Genomic DNA, 19039 nt, shown 5'->3' with positions numbered 1-19039 from the left:
AAATTTTAGTTCCTTGTACAACCTTGTTGTATCATTCTCTGACTGCCTACTGGATACGATTGTTCGAATCATTTGGAGAGTGGATGTGAAGAGAGTCTTAGGCTAAGCCTTTGGGATTGCTAGACTGTCCCATGAGAACGAATTCCTCATGCCACTTTACAATGTAGTTATAACGAAGTTATTTCTGCGGAGCGTTTGTTTTTGCGCCGTAACACTGGACTTTACGGTGAGAAAGTCAGGGTCCTACCGGCAACAGCGAGGGCAGCCCCGGAGCTGTCACTGTGGTCACGTCACGTGACTTTCAACATGGCGCCGTCCAAGGATCAAGCCAGGAAGGGGCGGAGCCTGGGCTGGGGGGCAGGCTTAAAAGTGGGGAACTGTCTCCGCAGTTTACGTTTTTGCCATGGAGGCGAACGGGTCGGGGTGAGTCCTCTAAGCGCGGTGAGGCTAGCAGGATTTCTGATCTAATTCTTCCAATTTAGGAATCTCCTGATATCCGCATGTTCGTGGAGATCTCCCAATATAAGCCTGTCGCTGGAATATCGACTCTTCCAAACATGGGTTCCTGAGACCCTCATTCCAGGGACTGCCCTGCTGGATCGAGCTCCCTAGACATTCTTTCCTGAGATACCCCGGAATTTTTAAGTAGCACCTTTATTCTGGGACGGTCAACTCTTGATTCCTCTTTCAGACTTGCTAGATTAGCGACCCGCTTCTCCCAAATTATTATTAGTCTTTCATCTCTTCCGTTCCCCTCTACTCCCCCTGCCCCAACCTCCGTCCCTCCAGTTTGAGCTGGGGAAGAGGCCCCAGAGCAGGCCTTTCTAGTTTTGTGCACCACCTAATTGATAGAGAGGAGGCGGAATGGGTGGGGGAGCCACAGCTTGAGAGCTGGTGTCTGGAGGAGGTAGATAGCGGTCCTAGACTGACTCTGCCACAAGAACCCGTGCCTTTCCAACCCCTCAGCCTAGCATACTGACACTTATCTTTACCCCCACCCGCACCTGATCACCAGACCCCAGTGCTTTCCGGAGCTGAAGAATGACACGTTCCTGCGAGCCGCCTGGGGAGAAGAAACAGACTACACTCCCGTTTGGTGCATGCGGCAGGCAGGCCGTTACCTACCAGGTCAGGGTTTACGCCCCAAAGTCTAGGTAAAACTCTGGAGGGTGAAAAGTTTTCCAGAGGTAGGCAAGGGCTCTGAAAGGCCTCAGGCTTGAGTTCTGTCTCCTCCTTGGTCTACAGAATTTAGGGAAACCAGGGCTAACCAGGACTTCTTCAGCACCTGTCGCTCTCCTGAGGCTTGCTGTGAACTGACTCTGCAGGTGAGAGGTTTAGAGAAGGTGTGTGTGGGTGGGAAGAGGGGAGATTTATTCCTTCAGCTTGCCACCTAGAACCTGTTTTCTATTCCCTACAGCCATTGCAACGCTTCCCTCTGGATGCTGCCATCATCTTCTCTGACATTCTTGTGGTACCTCAGGTATGCACTCAAACATGGGTCTTGGAATGAGTTTAAAAAAAGTGTGTGTGTGGGGGGGGACTGGATGCCGGATGCTGGTGACTCATGCCTATAATCCTAGCTACTCAGGAGGCTGAGATCTGAGGATCATGGCTCAAAGGCAGCCCTGGAAGGAAAGTCAGTGAGATACTTATCACCAGAAAACTGAAAATGGCACTGTGGGTCAAAGTGGTAGAGCACTAGCCTTGAGGAAAAGAGCTGAAGGACAGTGCCCAGGCCCGGAGTTCATGCCCCATGATGGACAAAAAATTAAAAAAAGGACTTCTTGGAAATCCTAGCTGTCCTAACAAAGTTAAAAAAAAATGAACACTTTATTACAACTGAAGAGAGGGAAAAACTGAAAAGATGGGAGTTGAATTTTATTCTCTAATTTTTTTCCTGGCATGTGCTGAACTTAGCACCCTTCTTCCTGTAGTTCCAGGCTGGGGACTCAGATGTATTATTCTGTTTCAGGCACTGGGCATGGAAGTGACCATGGTACCTGGCAAAGGACCCAGCTTCCCAGAGCCATTAAGAGATGAGCGGGACCTAGAGCGTCTGCGGGATCCAGCAGTAGTGGCCTCTGAGCTAGGCTATGTGTTCCAGGCCATCACCCTTACCCGAAAGCGGCTGGCTGGCCGTGTGCCACTGATTGGCTTTGCTGGTGCCCCGGTAATATGGGACAGGACTGGGACTGGGATATGAAGGGATTAATCTGATAGGTCTGGTGTAGAAGGGAAGATAATGTCAAGACTGTTTTCTGTATCTTTGTATACTTCTGCAGTGGACTCTGATGACATACATGATTGAGGGTGGCGGCTCAAACACTATGGCTCAGGCCAAGCGCTGGCTCTATCAAAAACCTCAGGCTAGTCACCAGCTGCTTCGTATCCTCACTGATGCTCTGGTACCATATCTAGTAGGACAAGTGGCTGCTGGTGCCCAGGTGAGTCCTGAAAACAAATAAACTTGGACTTGATTGATAAGGACCAGAAGTAATAGTCTTCTAAACTGGTGAGGCAGGGGTCTTATCTTGGCCTCCAATAATCTAGCTGCAACAGCAAAGCAAGGGGCCAATGTTCTGACTAATGTTCTGAGATACAGAGAAGGCTAACCTTTTTTATCTCGATTTATAGGTCAGCCAGATTCAGGGTTTAAAGTCACCTGGGGACAGTTGAGGCATGTTCTGTATATTGAGCCTGAAATGTTATTTTTTCTTCACTACCCTTTAACTGTAGGCGTTGCAGCTCTTCGAGTCCCATGCAGGGCATCTTGGCCCACAGCTCTTCAACAAGTTTGCATTGCCATACATCTGTGATATAGCAAAAAGAGTAAAAGCCAGGCTGCAGAAAGCTGGCCTGGCACCAGTACCCATGGTGAGGAATGGGATAAAGTTGAGTCAAGTTGTCTGTTGAGCTTTGAAAGTATGTTCTAAATGGGCTGAAATTACCACTGGAGGGCAGCAGAAGAGCAGCCAATAAAGGCTAGTGGGCATATCCAAGCCTCAGACATGTATTCTTTCCTCCAGATTATCTTTGCTAAGGATGGACATTTTGCCCTAGATGAGCTGGCCCAGGCTGGCTATGAGGTGGTTGGGCTTGATTGGACAATGACCCCAAAGAAAGCCCGGTGAGTGATGGAGGGGGTATTAGAAGTTGAATTAGAGATGTAGCTGTTAAATATGCAGTCACTAAAATGTGCCACTGTCTCTGTTTCTAGGGAGCGTGTGGGGAAGACAGTGACCTTGCAGGGCAACCTGGACCCCTGTGCCCTCTATGCCTCTGAGGTAACAATTAAGGCCCCTATGAGTACATATTTATCTTTATACTATGGTTGGGTTGTGTGTGTGTGTATACATTTTTTTTTTTTGCCAGTCTTAGGGCTTGAACTCAGGGCTTGGGCCCTGTCTCTGAGCTCTTTTGCTCAAGGCTATCACTCTACCACTTGAGTCACAGTGCCACTTCCAGCTTTTTCTGTTTATGTGGTACTAAGGAATCAAACCCAGAACTTCATGCATGCTAAGCAAGTACTCTACCACTAAGCCACATTCCCAGCTTATATATTTTTATTATGTCTATTTTCCCCTCCCTTCTATACACACAACTTAAGTCTTAGGCAACAATTTTTCTTATTCATTTTTGTTTTCTTAGTGCCTGATCCATATAAGGCAACTGATGAATTCTGTTGAATTAATGATTAAACAGCATTGTGTGAAGGCATACCTGCATATCTGTGTGCCACTATCACATACAGGAAGGACAGTGGCTTACTTCTAATATAGGCAGTGTCATCTTGGTCCCTTAGGAGGAGATCGGGCAGCTGGTACAGCAGATGTTGGATGACTTTGGACCACGACGCTACATTGCCAACTTAGGCCATGGACTTTACCCTGACATGGACCCAGAACATGTGGGTGCCTTTGTGGATGCTGTGCACAGGCATTCACGTCTACTTCGAAAAAACTAAGCATACATTTTTCCTCTTAAGTACCTTGAATACAGATGATTATTTCTAGGAGAATAAAAGTTTCAGAACTAGAATCTAATCTCAGTTCCTTAAGCCTGTGCTCCTTCCTTGAGGTCCTTGAGGCTCTCTCTGCATTCTTTCTCACCTGTCTTGGGACTCAGGTACTTTACAGTACTTAATGTCAGGTTCTCACTGCCATTGAGCTCTAAGCCCCACAGCTACATGAGATTTGGTAGAACTTCTTAGAGAAAGGGTGGGGTCCCTACCAATATAAAGGCCAAGCTGATAGGGTTTTGAGTTTGGGAAAGACTGAAGATAAACACAAAATGGCTAAAACACTTGAGGATCCTGGAGAAGAAGATGGAGTATAGGTAAACAGGTAAAAGCTAAAGAATATTCAGTGTTTTTTTTTTTTTGTTGTTGTTTTTTGGTTTGTTTTTGAGATGGGGTATTACTACATAGCTAGGTTGGCTTAGAATTAATGATTCTCCCATCTCAGATTCCTGCATGCTGGGATTACAGGTGTGCACTACCTTACCAGACAAACCTTCAGATTTGACACTAAAGATCCAGAGCTCAGATTCTGACAGGATTGGAGGCTTAAACTGGTCTATCACCAAGGCCTGTGAATCCAAAGGACTCTTTGGCATCCATAGTCATTGCATTATTCTCTCCCTCCCTCCCTCCCTCCCTCTCTCCCTTCCTTCCTTCCATTTCTTCCAGTCCTGGAGCTTGAACTCAGGGCCTGGGCAATGTCCCCGAGTTTCTTTTGCTCAAGGCTGTCACTCTATCACTTGAGCCATAGAGCCACTTCCAGCTTTTTGTTATATGGTACTGAGGAATTGAACTCAAGGCTTCATGCATGCTAGGCAAGTACTCTACCACTAAGCCACATTCCCAACCCACATCATTTTCTGAGTATCTCCGAAAATGAGATACTCACATAGAACTCTCCGTAGAGGTGAGAGGGGATACCTATTTCCTAGGACAAAGCTCTGTGGAGCTTGTGGACTCTGGAGAGGGGTCTGATGTAGCAAGAAATTAATCTGTCACTGCAGTTCCCTGTTCCAGTCAGAGTAATGCAAAAGGGGAAGAAGGGCCTTGTTTATTGAGTGAACACAATTTCTGCTTTTAGAAAATTCTTTTCTGTGATCCATGATTTATTCATAGAAAAGCATTGAGTTTACACACTTGCTAAAAAAGGGCAATTGTGATACAGAAATGGGGGTGGCTTTTTTTTTAAACCAACCCATTGGGCTGAGACATTGGAGGGGCCCTTGGCTGGACAGCAGGACTTTAGTAGCCACAAACAGCAAATACAACTTACTGGACAGTTTGGAATAAAAAAGATGACATAGTTTGCTAAAGAGAAAAGTAAAGCAGACAGGTCCTGGGTTCACACTCTAGCTACACCACCCCTTCCCTATCAAACCCCACCCCAATTCAGGAACTAAGACACAAAACAGTAAACACCCAAGACATTGGTATCAATCAACTCTTGAATGCCCTTGCTACCTCCTATCTAGGCTGAGCTTATAAGTCAGGAAGGTAGCAGGAACATGATACGCTGAGGAGGTAAGCTAAGGCTAAGACAGGTTGTCCACTAGAGCTAGAAATTAGGAAGGGGAAGGCCAAAGGCATAACCACCTCAGTCTCCAAATGAGCAACCAATGGGACTATGACAAAAGCAGGCAGAGGAAGCTTGAGGTAGAAAGGCAGGAGAAAAGAAGCATGTATTGGTGAGAAAAGAACTGAAGCTGAAGTAACCAATATTAGGGCAAAGGGACACTGGTGTTTAGAGGCTTGTTTGTTGAAAGAATGGTGAATAATGAAGACATTAGAAGGGAACAAATGTTTAGTTGGATTAAGAGACTAAGGAATGAAAAAGAGATCTGGCAAAAAACAAAAGCAATCTAAGAGAATGTACACATTCATGCAGATCCTCAAAGATGAATACACAAATATAACTAATATAGAAAATAACTTAGTTATACATATAAAGATACACTACACTGACCCATGGCTAGCGGGCACACAGACACAAACATGTTTATACACATACACTTTTGTGTACATGTACATGCAAACAGGAGAGGACTTACAGATATACATTATCACACATTTGCAAATTAAACTGAACAGAAATCTACAGTTCAACATAAGCATGTATCACATATATACATGTATTTAGCCATATACACAAACACACACAGAGAACTGGAGATGAAACCAGACTCTCTCTAACATAAAAGGTGACCACAGCAGGTGCATATTATGAGCTCAGTGGCTTCTCAGACACTCATCTTCTCCCTGAACCTGTTATTCAAGGATTTAGCAGGCTCCTGGAGAGGCTGTATGAGGCAGGGGCAGAAGTTTCAGTGTCTTCATTGCTTTGAAGGGCAAAAGTTTTAAGTCCAGTCTTGGCCTCTGCCCCTCACCCACCATTGGGCTACAGATGCTCTGTCTTCAAGCTGGGGTTTCTGCATAGACAAGACTTGGGATTTATTTTAACTGTCCATTTTCTTTTCTCTCTGCCACCCCCACTCATCCACTGACAACATACACTCTGCAAGGGAAACCTGAGAAATGGTTGTGAGTCTCCTCAGAAAACAAGCCTATCCTCCCACCCACATCTACTTTTAAGTGCCCATCAAATCAGAGCCAGAATTATAAATAGTTACAACTTTACAATAATTGGCAACACATATACTATAGTATGTACAGTACCATAAATGCTTCTGTTTCTCTGGTTAAGCAATCCCTGAGTCGGAACAGTGTTCTGTGTTTGCCAAGGGAGAGGGGCCAATGCCCAGGACACGCAGGATATAAGGGCGTGAGGTGGCATGTTGTGGGGTTTCTGATCAATATGCAGGGCCCAGATCCTCCAGAACAGTGGGCTATAACAAAGTTTGCCAAGGCAGGCATATTGGCTACAGTTGGACTCTCCCCATCTTTTGCTCTGAGTGCTCAGAGTCCTCTCAGGGTGGACAAATGTTTTAGTGTCCTTGGCCTGACTTGTTGGTACCTGGAAGCCCAGGCTGCCCTGACAGTGAGCCACCTGCTTTCTTAGCCAAAGCGCTCCCGAACCAGCAGCATCAGCTTCTTCTTGCCTTTGTAAATCTGCTTGAGGTTGTCAATAAACTGGGCGAATTGCAAGTGGCCGTCCTGGGGCAACAGGAAGGTTTCTCGAGCCTTGCTCAGAAACTCAATGAACTCTCCATAGTGGCGGGGGCTGATGTGTGTCAGACGCGAGTGTGTAGTGTTGATATAGGCATTGATGGTGGCATCCAGCAGCTGGCGAAGTGGAGCTTTGTCAGTGGACATGAGCTTTCCAGAGCTGCGGCGGCCTGGGATGCCAGCCAGGCCAGGTGCAGTCACTGTGCATCGCCGCAGGATGTCTGAAAGCACCGTGGCACAGTGCACACTCTTCACCACCAGGGGGATGAGGGCTGCCAGCTCATTCTTGCCTAGTGAGTGGCTGAGAGCACAAGCCCAGAGCACATCATTGATGGCTGGGTGTGTATCCTGGTTGTAGGCCAGGTTAAGATGGCTCATGGCCAGTGAGGCCAGCTTGAAGGCACGTAGCGGGTAGCCACGGAGCTCCATGTAGCGGGCAATGGTGAACAGCTGTGAATGGGTCATACCACCAGCAGCAGCATCAATGGCAATCTGATAGGCTGCCTCAAAGGCAATGTGGTCTTTCTCACAGAGTGTAAGGGCTGACAAGGCACAGCTCTGTGGATCCTTCATAGCACACTGCAGGGCCAGTGTGCGAGCACAGCTAGCCAGTTCCTCCCGCTGTGGGTAGTCAAGACTGAGGCGCAGGATAGTGGTGTGGGATACGGCTGTGGCAGCTACAATACTAGTAGCCTCGGTAGGGGTGAAGAGTGTGTACCAGTTCTGCAAGATGCTCACCAGGGCCCGCACACCTGTCAGGGAGAGCCTGAGCTCAGCAGTGGCCATCCGGGTCCCGATCCAGGTCTGCCCACATTACCATTTGGGGTTTGAACTTGGCCTGCAGAGACGAGTTCTCCCTCCTCCTCAGCAGCCTTGAGATGATCTGAGGCAAACCAGGGCAAGGGGAGCATCCCAGATGGCCAGACCCAGTTTGGGCTTTCTTCCCATCCCTTCCTCCCCTGGGTCAGAGGTTGGTAGACCTCTGGAGTGCTCTTAGCTCCTCACAAGGATGGAGCAACAGAGCCTGTGGTTTGCCTACCCCAAGCATGGGTTACAGGTCTGCCTGGGAGTTCTACCTGAAGTGGGGCCTCTCAGAATAGAGTCTTGTGCTGGGCTTTGGGCTCTAGAAGGGGTCCTGAGATTCTTGTGTGGGGTTTCTGTTCTCAAAGCATGGAAAGAGACTGGGAACAAATCACTGGGCCCATTACCTCCCAAGTGAGTACATGAGTAATAGTGGCTGAAAATCCATTCTCTCAGACATGTCTCTGATGAAAGAGGGTCAAAGTGGTGCTAACACAAGGATATGGTCCAAGCATGAGAGTGGAGCTGGGGGTGGCAGAACAAAGGCCATCTGCTGCTACCAGCAGCCTCATCCTCTCCTAGGCAATCAGGGGCAGGAATATGACACTAATGATTTCATAATCCTGTTTCAAGAGTTGGGCCTATACACTCCCCTGGGGGTAGAAGGAGGTAGGAGACTCACCCACTTCTGTAGCACAGGTCACTAACCATCGAACCATCTCCCGGCGCCTCCAGTTAAGGGTTGATAATGTCATCCGCATCACCTGGATACAAAAGAGGCATTTATAATGGCATAGGACTGGTAGTTGTGACCCCTTCCTTCCCACTTCCTCTTATATCTGTGCAACAAATATTTTTTGGTGCTTTAAACATGGTCTTTCCCCTGATAAGTTTGGGCAGGTTTAATTTCTGACAACTTCCACTAGTTATATAGGAAGCTTCGCTGATGACCTGGAGCAAATAAAAATAAAAATTTATTTTGTGTGTGGATGTGCCAGTCCTGGGGCTTGAACTCAGGGCCTTGGTACTGTCCTGGAGCTTCTTTTGCCCAAGGGTAGTGCTCTACCACTTGAGCTCCACTTCTGGTTTTTTGTAGTTTATTGGAGATAAAGAGTATCACACTTTCCTGCCCAGATTGGCTTTGAACCACAACCCTCAGATCTCAGCCTCCTGAGACGCTAGGCTTACAGGTGTTATTCACCAGTGCCTTGCCTCCCTTCCCCTCCCCTCTGCTCCCTCTCCTCTCTTCTCCTCTCCCTCACTCTTGTCTCTCCCTCCCTCCCTCCATTTTTTAGTCAGTACTATGGTACTGTGGTTTGTACTTGCTCAGCTTGCTTGCTTGGCTGGCAGCCTAACCACTTGAGCTACTCCTTCAGCTTGAAAATAAAGTTCTTATCCTACTTTACTTGATTTGTAGAGATGGAAGATGGAGGGAAGATAGGGACCTCATAGATCCCAAAGCTAATATGTTGCTGGCCTTAACTTAAGAAAGTAACCCTATTTATAGAGTCTGTATGTTTTGCCTGGCCTAGAACTTGTATTCTGAGGACACAGAAAGAACAAGACTTAGTCCAGGTTCAGTTTCTTGATGATATTAATCTTCTGCCAATTGTCATTAAGCCAGAGACCTAAAGGGGGGTGAGCTCTCTCCTACCACATACCTGTAATCCCAGTTCCAAGGCCACATTGAGTAGGGTACTGTCTGTACTACTGTCCGTGGGAGTAGCAATCTTGAATGCATCTTGAGCCAGTTTGAAGATGAGGGAAGAAGAATGGATGTGTTTCTGTATTGCTTCCAGAATAGTTCGCAACCTCAGAGTATCACCTATAGGTGTTAGGAGAAGAGGAAGGGACAGGATTTACTTTAAACTTTTCCTAGATAGTTGAACACAACAGATATTGGGTGAACTGACTACTATCAAATCATAGAATGTTTCTGAATGCTGTCCCTACTAAGCTAATGGGCGGCTTTTTTTTTTTTTTGGGGGGGTCCGGTCGTGGGGCCTGGCGCTGTCCCTCAGCTCTTCAGCTCAAGGCTAGCACTCTACCACTTGAGCCACAGCGCCACTTCTGGCTTTTTTCTTTTTGATTATGTGGTGCTGAGGAATCAAACCCAGGGCCTCATGCATGCAAGGCAAGCGCTCTACCACTAAGCCACCTTCCCAGCCCCTTTTGGCGGCTCCTTCTATCTCAAGGCAGCTACAGGAATACTTCACTCCACCATTTTAATCTATCTCCCTTAGGCAGCTACAGGAATACTTCACTCCACCATTTTAATCTATCTCCCTTACACAGTATACCTTCAGGCTCTTTTTTACTTTTATATTTTAATTTTTTTTGTATTAGTACTAGGGCTTGAACTCAGGGCTTCATGCTCTCACTTAGCTTTTTTGTTCAAGGCTGATACTTTTATCAGTTGAGCCACATCTCCATGTCTTTATCTAAAATATATAATGGTACAAGGGTGCTCATTCTCTCCATTCTTATTCAATATAGTACTTAAATTCTTAGACACAGCAATAAAACAGAAGAAAGGACACACAAATAGGAGGACAAAGTCAAATTATCCCTATTTAAAAACATGATGATTTATGTAAGAGACTTAAAGACCACCAGAAGCTCTTAGATCTGATAAATACTTGCAGTAAACCAGCAGGATGCAAAAATTAAGATACAAAAATTGTAGCTTTGGCTGGGAATGTGGCTTAGTAGTAGAGTATGAAGCATGTATGAAGCCCTGAATCAAGTTACTTGAAGTGGTGCTGTGGCTCAAGTGGTAGAGTGCTAGTGCTTAAACGGGACAGTGCCCAAGAAACAGCAAAAAAAAAAAAAAAAAAAAAAAACAACCCAAAACAAAACAAACAAAAAAACCGCACTAGTTTGCTCTTTTGCCAGCACAAAATGATTAATTTTTTCTATTATTTTCAAACTTAGAATAAGTTTCAAGGATAAAACCCCTCTGTACCACTAATATATATTAATAAAAATGTGGGAAAAAGCTTAATACAAAGAGGTCTTTTATTCTCCTAACCATTTGAAAGTAAGCAATTTAATGCCCCATTACTCTGGAATACTATAGTGTATATTTCCTAATCACAATACAACCATCAATATCAGGAAATTCACATCATCAATAGATTACTACTATCTAAAACATACCTCATACAAGTTCTGCCAATATCTCAATGTCTTTTATTTTTATTTTATTTTTTGTCAGTCCTGGGGCTTGAACTCAGGGCCTGGGCACTGTCTCTGAGCTTCTTTTACTCAAGGCTAGCACTCTATCACTTGTGCCACATCGCCATTTCTGGCTTTTTCTGTGTATGTGGAACTGAGGGCTTCATGCATGCTAGACAAACACTCTACCACTAAGCCACATTCCCAGCCCTCTAGCCCTTTTTAATGCCAGTCCTGGGGCTTGAACTTGGGACTCTTTCTTTTCTTTCTTTCTTTTTTTTTGTTGGTGGTGGGGCTTGAACTCTGGGCCTGGGCCCTGTCCCTCAGCTCTTCAGATCAAGGCTAGTGCTCTACCACTTAGCCACAGTACCACTTCCCGTTTTCTTAGTGGTTTACTGGAGTTAAGAGTCTCATGGACTGTCCTGCCCGGGCTGGCTTTGGACCACAATCTTCAGATCTCAGTCTCCTCAGTAGCTAGGATTCCAGCCATGAATCACCAGAGCCTGGCTTTTGGGGCTCTATTTCTGAATGTTTTTGTTCAAGGCTAGTGCTCTACCACGTGAACGACAGTTCATGGACTTTCCTGTCCAGGTTGGCTTCAAACTGTGATCCTCAGATTTTAGTCTTCTTAGTAGCTAAGATTATAAATATGAACCACTGGTACCTGGCTATTTTGGTTATTTTTGAGGTACAGACTCACTTTTGTCCCACTTTAGCCTGGACCTAAATCCTATTTATGCTTCCTGACACAGAGCGACAGATGCATGCTACTATGCCCAGATGTTTGGTTGAAGTAAGGTCTCATGAACAAGCCTGGCCTGGTTCTGCTATCCTCCAATCTCACCTTCCTTTGTAGCTAGGATGACAAGCACACAACATCACACAAAATTACAGGCTGAGGGCTGGGAAGGTGGCTCAGTGGTAGAGCGCTTGCCTTGCATGCATGAGGTCCTGGGTTTGATTCCTCAGCACCACATAAGCAGAAAAAAAAAAGCCGGAAGTGGTGCTGTGGCTCAAGTGGTAGAGTGCTAGCCTTGAGCTGAAGAGCTGAGGGACAGTGCCCAGGTCCAGAGTTTAGGCCCCACGACTGGACCCCCCCCCCCAAAAAAAAATTACAGGTTGAGATAGAACCTTACAAACTTTTTCAGGCTAGCATCGAACCACAATCCTCCTGTCTTTGCTTTCTGAGTATCTAGGATTACAGGTGTGAACCAGTGACACATGGCCTTATGGGTTCTTTTATAAAAGTGGTTCTTTGTTTTTTGAAAAGATCTTTTTATTTTTATTTTTTCAACTAAACTGCTTTGTTCCTTTATCAAAATAAGCTGACAAAATGTGTTTTTTTGTTTTTTGTTTTTTTTTATTTTTGTCAGTCCCAGGGCTTGAATTCAGTACCTGGGCACTGTCCCTGAGCTTCTTTTGCTCAAGGCTCTAGTACTCTATCATTTGAGCCACAGCACCACTTCCGGCTTTTTCTGTGTATGGTACTGAGGAATCACATAACTTCATGCATGCTAGGGAAGCACTCTACCACTAAGCCACATTCCCAGCCCGTTACCCAGAGGTTGTATTTGGGATTATTTATTCTTTCTTATTGAGCATTTAACTATGTTTATACCTATTATCTTGTATTAATTATATGGTTTAAAAATGAGTCTTAAAATCAGGGAGTGTGATGGGCTGGGAAGGTGGTTCAGTGGTAGAGTGCTTGCTTTGCATGCATGAGGCCCTGAGTTTGATTCCTCAGCACCACATAAACAGAAAATCCCGGAAGTGGCACTGTGACTCATGTGGTAGAGCAGTAGCCTTGAGCCGAAGAGCTGAGGGACAGAGTCTAGGAGACAAATAAAAAATCAGGGAGTATGAGGCTTACACTTTATTCTTTCTGCAAAGTTGATTTTGGCTATTTTATCTCTATTATCAGTTTCTGCCCCCCCCCCCAAAAAAAACCTCCTGAGATTATGACTGGGATCACATTGAATCTATACATCAATTTATAGAGAATCACTATTTTAACAATACTGGGTTTTCTAATCCATGAACATAGTATGTCTCTCCATTTAGGTAGATCTTTATTTCTCTTGGCAATGTCTTTTAATTTTCATTATACAAATCTGTACATTTTATGTCAGACTTATCCTCAAGAAGTTTTCCTATCTTTTGATACTATTATTACAGGTAATTAATTTATGTGTGTGTGTGTGTACATGCATGTATTCACGTGTATCTGCGTGATGATACAGGGACTTGAACTCAGGATCTGGGTGCTGTCCTTTAGCTTTTTCATTCAAAGCTGATGCTGTACACTTGAGCCACACCTCTACTTCTCACTTTTTGTGGTTAACTAGAGATAGGAGTTTCACAGACTTTCCTGCCTGGGCTGGCTTCAAACCATAACCCTCAGATCTTGGCCTCCTGACTAGTTAGGAGTATGGATTTAAGCCACTGGCACTTGGTTAAATTTCTTTCTTTCTTTTTTTCTGGTCAGTTGTGGGGCTTGAACTCTGGGCTTGGGCGCTGTCCCTCAGCCCTTCAGCTCAAGGCCAGCGCTCTACTACTTGATCCACAGTGCCACTTCCGGTTTTCTAGTGGTTTATTGGAGATAAGAGTCTCACAGACTTTTCCTGCCCAGGCTGGCTTTGAATTGCGATCCTCAGATCTCAGCCTCCTGAGTAGCTAGGATTACAGGCGTGAGCCACTGGCACCCGGCTCTAAATTTCTTTTTGAGACAGGATCTCACTATCCTAGCACCTGGGAAGTGGTGGCAGGAAGACTGCAATGGGAGACCAATCCACACTATACAAGGCCATGTACCTCTCCATCCCCCCCAAAGAATAATATATAATTAAATTATTTTGAATATATATATTTTTTTATTGTAAAGATACTATACAGAGGGTTACAGTTACATGAGTGAGGTAATGAGTACACTTCCTCTTGAACATTGTTACCCCCTCCATTGTTTTCCCCCTACCATCCTTGAATATATATATATATATTTTTTTTTATTTATTTTTTTTTATTTATTTTTTTTGGTCCAGTCGTGGGGCCTGAACTCTGGGCCTGGGCGCTGTCCCTCAGCTCTTCAGCTCAAGGCTAGTGCTCTACCACTTGAGCCACAGCGCCACTTCTGGCTTTTTTCTTTTTGCTTATGTGGTGCTGAGGAATCGAACCCAGGGCCTGAGGCATGCAAGGCAAGCACTCTACCACTGACCCACCTTCCCAGCCCCTTGAATATATTTTTTAAGAAACACTGAACTCCTTACATTTTACTTCTGATCTTCCCGTTGCCCCAGCATTAGGCACCCAAGTCTCCATGGACTTGCCTTCAACTTTATGATTTTCCACTGTCAATACAGTATTCAATAATTTACATAAAATGTTCAGTACTTTAGTATAAGATTAAGACCTGGAAAAGTAAACACACTATCTTATAGAAGATTATGCTTAAAAATTAACTTGAAGATCAGTTGATTCTCATACTCAGGATCTTACAATTAGTAATTAAGGCAATCTTTTGGTTTGGACCCAATTAACATGAGGCTCCCTACCAGCTAAATTGTAAAAAACTAATAGCTTCTCTTCCTTTTTTTTTTTTTTTTTGGGCTGGTCATGGGGCTCAAACTCTGGGCCTGGGCATTGTCCCTGAGCTCTTCAGCTCAAGGCTAGCTCTCTACCATTTGAGCCACAGCGCCACTTCCAGTCTTTGGTGGTTAATTGGAGATTAGAGTCTCATGAACTTTCCTGCCCGGGCTGATTTTGAACCAGGATCTTCAGATCTCAGCCTCCTTAGTAGCTAGGATTATAAGCATGAGCCAGCAGTGCCCAGCTAGCTTCTCTTCTTCAAGAGACTGCAAGCCAAGTTCTTGATAGGGTAGGAAGGCACAGTGGTGGTTTTGGAGTCTAGTGTCTATATTTACCTTTGGCAGCAGTCAGCATGGTGGAGGCTAGTTCACACTGCTGTGATTCCAAGTGTCCAAGTGTGAACCAGCGAGGATAACGGCTGGGTACCACAGACACCATATGGTGAGGGTGTGAACTGTCACCTGTAGAAGCTGAGTTTTCTAGAACAGGCAACCTAGAAAAATCAAGGAAGTGTTAGCCATCATCTAGATACTGGGATAAGAGAAGAACTTTGAAGGTTGTTAAGCTATGGTACTACATGTGAGGCAAGTGTTTGAACATTTGCAAAAACTCAAGCTGACTAGTTCCCACTGCAAATAGATTTGAAAAGTGTCAAGAGCCTGGCTATTTTAAAAAGCATGCCAAGCTGGTGGCTCATGTCTGAGATCTGAGAATCGCAGTTCAAAGCCAGCCCAGGCAGGAAACTCTGAGACTCTTTTTTTTTTTTTTTTTGGGTCTGGTCGTGGGGCCTGAACTCTGAGCCTGGGCGCTGTCCCTCAGCTCTTCAGCTCAAGGCTAGTGCTCTACCACTTGAGCCACAGTGCCACTTCTGGCTTTTTTCTTTTTGCTTATGTGGTGCTGAGGAATCGAACCCAGGGCCTCAGGCATGCAAGGCAAGTGCTCTACCACTGAGCTACCTTCCCAGCCCCAAGTCTGAGACTCTTATCTCAAGTTAAGAACCAAAAAACTGGAAGTGGCGCTGTGGCTCAAGTACTAGAGCGCGCTAGCCTTGAGCTGAAGAGCATAGGGACAGCACGTAGGCCCAGTGTTCAAGCACCACAATTGGGGAGTGGGGGGGAAGCATGCCAAGGAATTTTCTTTTTAGCTGAGAGTCATCTTAGTTTTTGTCAGTCCTGGGGCTTGAACTCAGGGCCTGGGCACTGTCCCTGAGCTTCTTTAGCTCAAGGATAGCACTCTACCACTGGAGCCCCAGAGGCACTTATGGCTTTTTCTATGTATGTGAAACTGAGGAGTTGAACTCAGGGCTTCAGGCATGCTAGGCAAGCACTCTACCACTAAGCCACATTCCCGTTCCCAGCCCCATCTTAGTCATTTTTTTTTTTTTTGGTCAGTTGTGGGGCTTGAATTCTGGGCCTGGGCTCCGTCCCTGAGCTCTTCATTTCAAGGCTACTGCTCTACCACCTGAGCCACCGTGCCACTTCCAGTTTTCTGGTGGTTAACTGGAGATAAGAGTCTCACAGACTTTCCTGCCTGGGTTGGCTTTGAACTTCGATCCTCAGATCTTAGCCTCCTGAGTAGCTAGGATTATAGGCACGAGCCATTGGTACCTGGCCCCTTCTGAGTCTTATGGTCTAAAACTCTTCTATATTTTCTGCTGTATCCCAGATCAAGAATCCTATATTCATCTGGAAACAAGATTCCCATAGTTCACTGTTTCCAAGTCTTGAGGTACACATACTTATCTCTACTTCCTCTGGAGACTTGAATCAGGAACTGTGACTCAGCTGATTTTTTTTTTTTTTTTTTTTTTTTTTGGGTCCGGTCGTGGGGCCTGAACTCTGGGCCTGGGCGCTGTCCCTCAGCTCTTCAGCTCAAGGCTAGCGCTCTACCACTATGAGCCACAGCGCCACTTCCGGCTTTTTTTCTTTTTGCTTATGTGGTGCTGAGGAATCGAACCCAGGGCCTCGAGCATGCAAGGCAAGCGCTCTACCACTGAGCCACCTTCCCAGCCGCCCTCAGCTGATTTATTAAAGAGCTCAAACATCTTTTCAGCTGCATGACTTCAAAACAGAAAGACTCAAATCTTCATTTATTTATTTTTGTCAGTTGTGGGGCCGGAACTCTGGGCCTGGTTGCTGTCCCTCAGCTCTTCAGCTCAAGGCCAGTGCTCTACCACTTGAGCCACAGTGCCACTTCTGGCTTTTTCTGCTTATGTTGTGCTGAGGAATCGAACCCAGGGCCTCATGCATGCAAGGCAAGCACTCTACCACCGATCCACCTTCCCAGCCCAGACTCAGATCTTTAGTATTCTATAACTGTTAATATCTCAGGGACTTCTTAGGCAAGGTACAATGAGTATAGCTATGAGGCCAAGTGGTTCATAAACGAGGAATTTCAGATAGGGATTGTAGTATGAAAATAATAGCCATAATGAGGTAGGCTTGGTAAGAGGTCATCAGAATAAACAAAGAGGGAGAGAAAAGAAAGTAGGAGCCAGGTGCTGATGGTTCATGTATAATTCTAACTACTTAGGAAGCTGAGATCTAAGGAAGCTCAAAGCCAGCCTGGGCAGGGAAACTCTTATCTCTGACTAGGCACCAAAAAGCCATAAATGGAGCTGTGGCTCAAGTAGCAGAGTGCTAGCCTTGAGCACAAAAGCTAAGGAACAGTAGCCAGACCCTGAGTTCAAGCCTCAGGACTAGTCAAAAAAAAAAAAAAAAAAAAAACAAAGAAAGGAAAAAGGAAAAATAGGATAAGCAAAGAAAGAGAGAAATGGAGGCAACTGGCCTACAAATGGACTACCCACCTCATGGCACGTAAGGCTAATTTATAGGATAGATCTGGGTCATGAGGCAGCAGAGCTGAGAACAAATACTTGGCAAAGGTATGCATGGGAACACTCTCTCGGTGGATGACTTCTCCTAGCCCGCTGAAGGGGCCTCCTGTAGGAAGAAGATAAACCAGCCAGTTATTTATCTGTATGCTTCCATTTGCTAGCCTAGACTTGGGAACTTCAGGGTCCTATGTGTGTTTGCTAGCCATGGGAACTTTCATCACATATTAATGTCATATGTGCTCCTATACTTGACCTCTTCTAGAGAGGGAAGTCTAGTTATAGCCAAAATACTGAGATAATAGTTCTTTACTTACCTTCCAGCAGTAAGATGCACTGTTTCCGTAATGTTTGTACTAGCTCATCATCTAGCTGCAGCTCTTGGAGTTGGCTTAGAAGTTGCTCCTCATTACGGCACACCTTGTCTTGTGCGTATAGGCCTTCAGGCATTACTCTTTGTTGACCCATGCCCATCAGAGCAACTTCCAGGGCCAATGACAGGTAGGACTCACCACTGTTTGGGCAGCCTGATGCAACAGGTACATGCTGGTACACAGGGAGTCTGCTTTCATTTATATCTGAGGGCAATAAACACCAGATTCTTTAGATAAGATTAATAGATTCTTATGTCCCTCTATTTCTCCTATTTTGGAATGCCTTCTGTTTAATAACTTTTATAGTCATTCTCATTGTAGAGATGACATACTTTCAGGGTAGTGAAAGTACATTCTTTTCTTAATAAACTTTCTATTACTTTCACTAAAAATTTAGGTATTACAGAAGATAAGTCAACTCATCATAGTAAGGAAAATACACTGAGAAAAGGTTACACAGAGCCACAAAATTCCTACTCCTATCATAATATATGTTTTGGTTGGGCTAGTTGGGGAAGTATGAAATCTAATCGTGTTCTGGAACATATGCAATGTCATAATTATTTCTGTATCTGTCTTTTTCACTACACTGTGAGCACCTTAAAATGATGAGACTATATTATTGCTCTAAGTATTTCTAGAGTTTGACATTGGAAGAAGCTAGGTATATGCCAATGCAGCCTAAGGGCTTGTTTTTTTGTTTTTTTGGTTGATTGTAGGGCTTAAAGTCCGGTCTGGGAGCTGTCCCTGAGCTTTTCAGCTCAAGGTGAGCACTCTATCCTGAGCCACAGTGCCATTTCTGGTTTTCTGGTGGTTAATTGGAGGTAAGAGTCTCACGGACTTTCCTGCCTGGGCTGGCTTTGAATCACTATCCTCATATCTCAGTCTCCTTAGTAGCTAAGATTACAGGTGTGAGCCACTGGTGCCTGGCAGAGCCTAAGATTTTTAAGGCTAAAACTGTTATTGTCTGGATAAAATAGAATAAAGATACTGGTCATATATGCAGAGGATCAGAGGAAAGATAAGAGCAGCCCTAAGCTTGGTTCAAGACTAATAATTCCTCCTCCTCCTCCTCCTCTTCCTCCTCCTAGTTCAAGACTAATAATTCCTCTTCCTCCTCCTCTCCCT

The 19039-nt window shown here is 45.1% G+C and overlaps 2 protein-coding genes across 4 annotated transcripts in view; one reads left to right on the top strand and one right to left on the bottom strand.

Annotated features, from left to right (window-relative positions):
• The first annotated feature begins 337 nt into the window (after positions 1-337).
• Positions 338-4043, top strand: LOC138803410 (uroporphyrinogen decarboxylase). Of its 2 annotated transcripts, none has more exons than XM_069987373.1 (10): positions 338-423; positions 1016-1128; positions 1246-1325; positions 1418-1480; positions 1973-2170; positions 2283-2444; positions 2737-2874; positions 3027-3127; positions 3218-3284; positions 3803-4043. In XM_069987373.1, exons 1-10 carry the CDS (start codon positions 404-406, stop codon positions 3962-3964), a joined length of 1104 nt encoding a protein of 367 aa, XP_069843474.1. In that variant the 5' UTR covers positions 338-403; the 3' UTR covers positions 3965-4043. The 2 variants fall into 2 exon arrangements, with proteins under 2 accessions (XP_069843474.1, XP_069843476.1); XM_069987375.1 differs by having other exon boundaries at positions 378-441.
• Positions 4044-5103: 1060 nt separating this feature from the next.
• Positions 5104-19039, bottom strand: part of LOC138803409 (zinc finger SWIM domain-containing protein 5) — a 121227-nt gene continuing 107291 nt past the window's right edge. Inside the window, exons 9-14 of one of the 2 annotated variants that reach the window (XM_069987371.1) lie at positions 17855-18115; positions 17511-17646; positions 15040-15197; positions 9604-9767; positions 8625-8706; positions 5104-7893 (exon numbers count right to left, since the gene is read on the bottom strand). In XM_069987371.1, the coding sequence (XP_069843472.1) occupies positions 7031-7893; positions 8625-8706; positions 9604-9767; positions 15040-15197; positions 17511-17646; positions 17855-18115 (1664 nt within the window). In that variant the 3' untranslated portion in view covers positions 5104-7030. Of the gene's footprint in view, positions 8025-8624; positions 8707-9603; positions 9768-15039; positions 15198-17510; positions 17647-17854; positions 18116-19039 lie in introns of both variants that reach the window. The other variant, XM_069987372.1, reaches the window with a different exon arrangement.

This window comes from Dipodomys merriami, unplaced genomic scaffold, assembly GCF_024711535.1.
Source record: "Dipodomys merriami isolate MVZ:Mamm:240054 unplaced genomic scaffold, mDipMer1.0.p SCAF_34, whole genome shotgun sequence".
NCBI lineage: Eukaryota > Metazoa > Chordata > Mammalia > Rodentia > Heteromyidae > Dipodomys > Dipodomys merriami.
This window is presented reverse-complemented; position numbering and strand designations above follow the sequence as displayed.

Bases quoted from the DNA above. Each gene is read 5' to 3' on its own strand.
- LOC138803410 (XM_069987373.1), top strand. From the start codon at position 404: ATGGAGGCGAACGGGTCGGG. The intron at 424-1,015 runs GTGAGTCCTCTA...CCTGATCACCAG, and splicing joins ATGGAGGCGAACGGGTCGGG to ACCCCAGTGCTTTCCGGAGC. The intron at 2,171-2,282 runs GTAATATGGGAC...ATACTTCTGCAG, and splicing joins TTGGCTTTGCTGGTGCCCCG to TGGACTCTGATGACATACAT.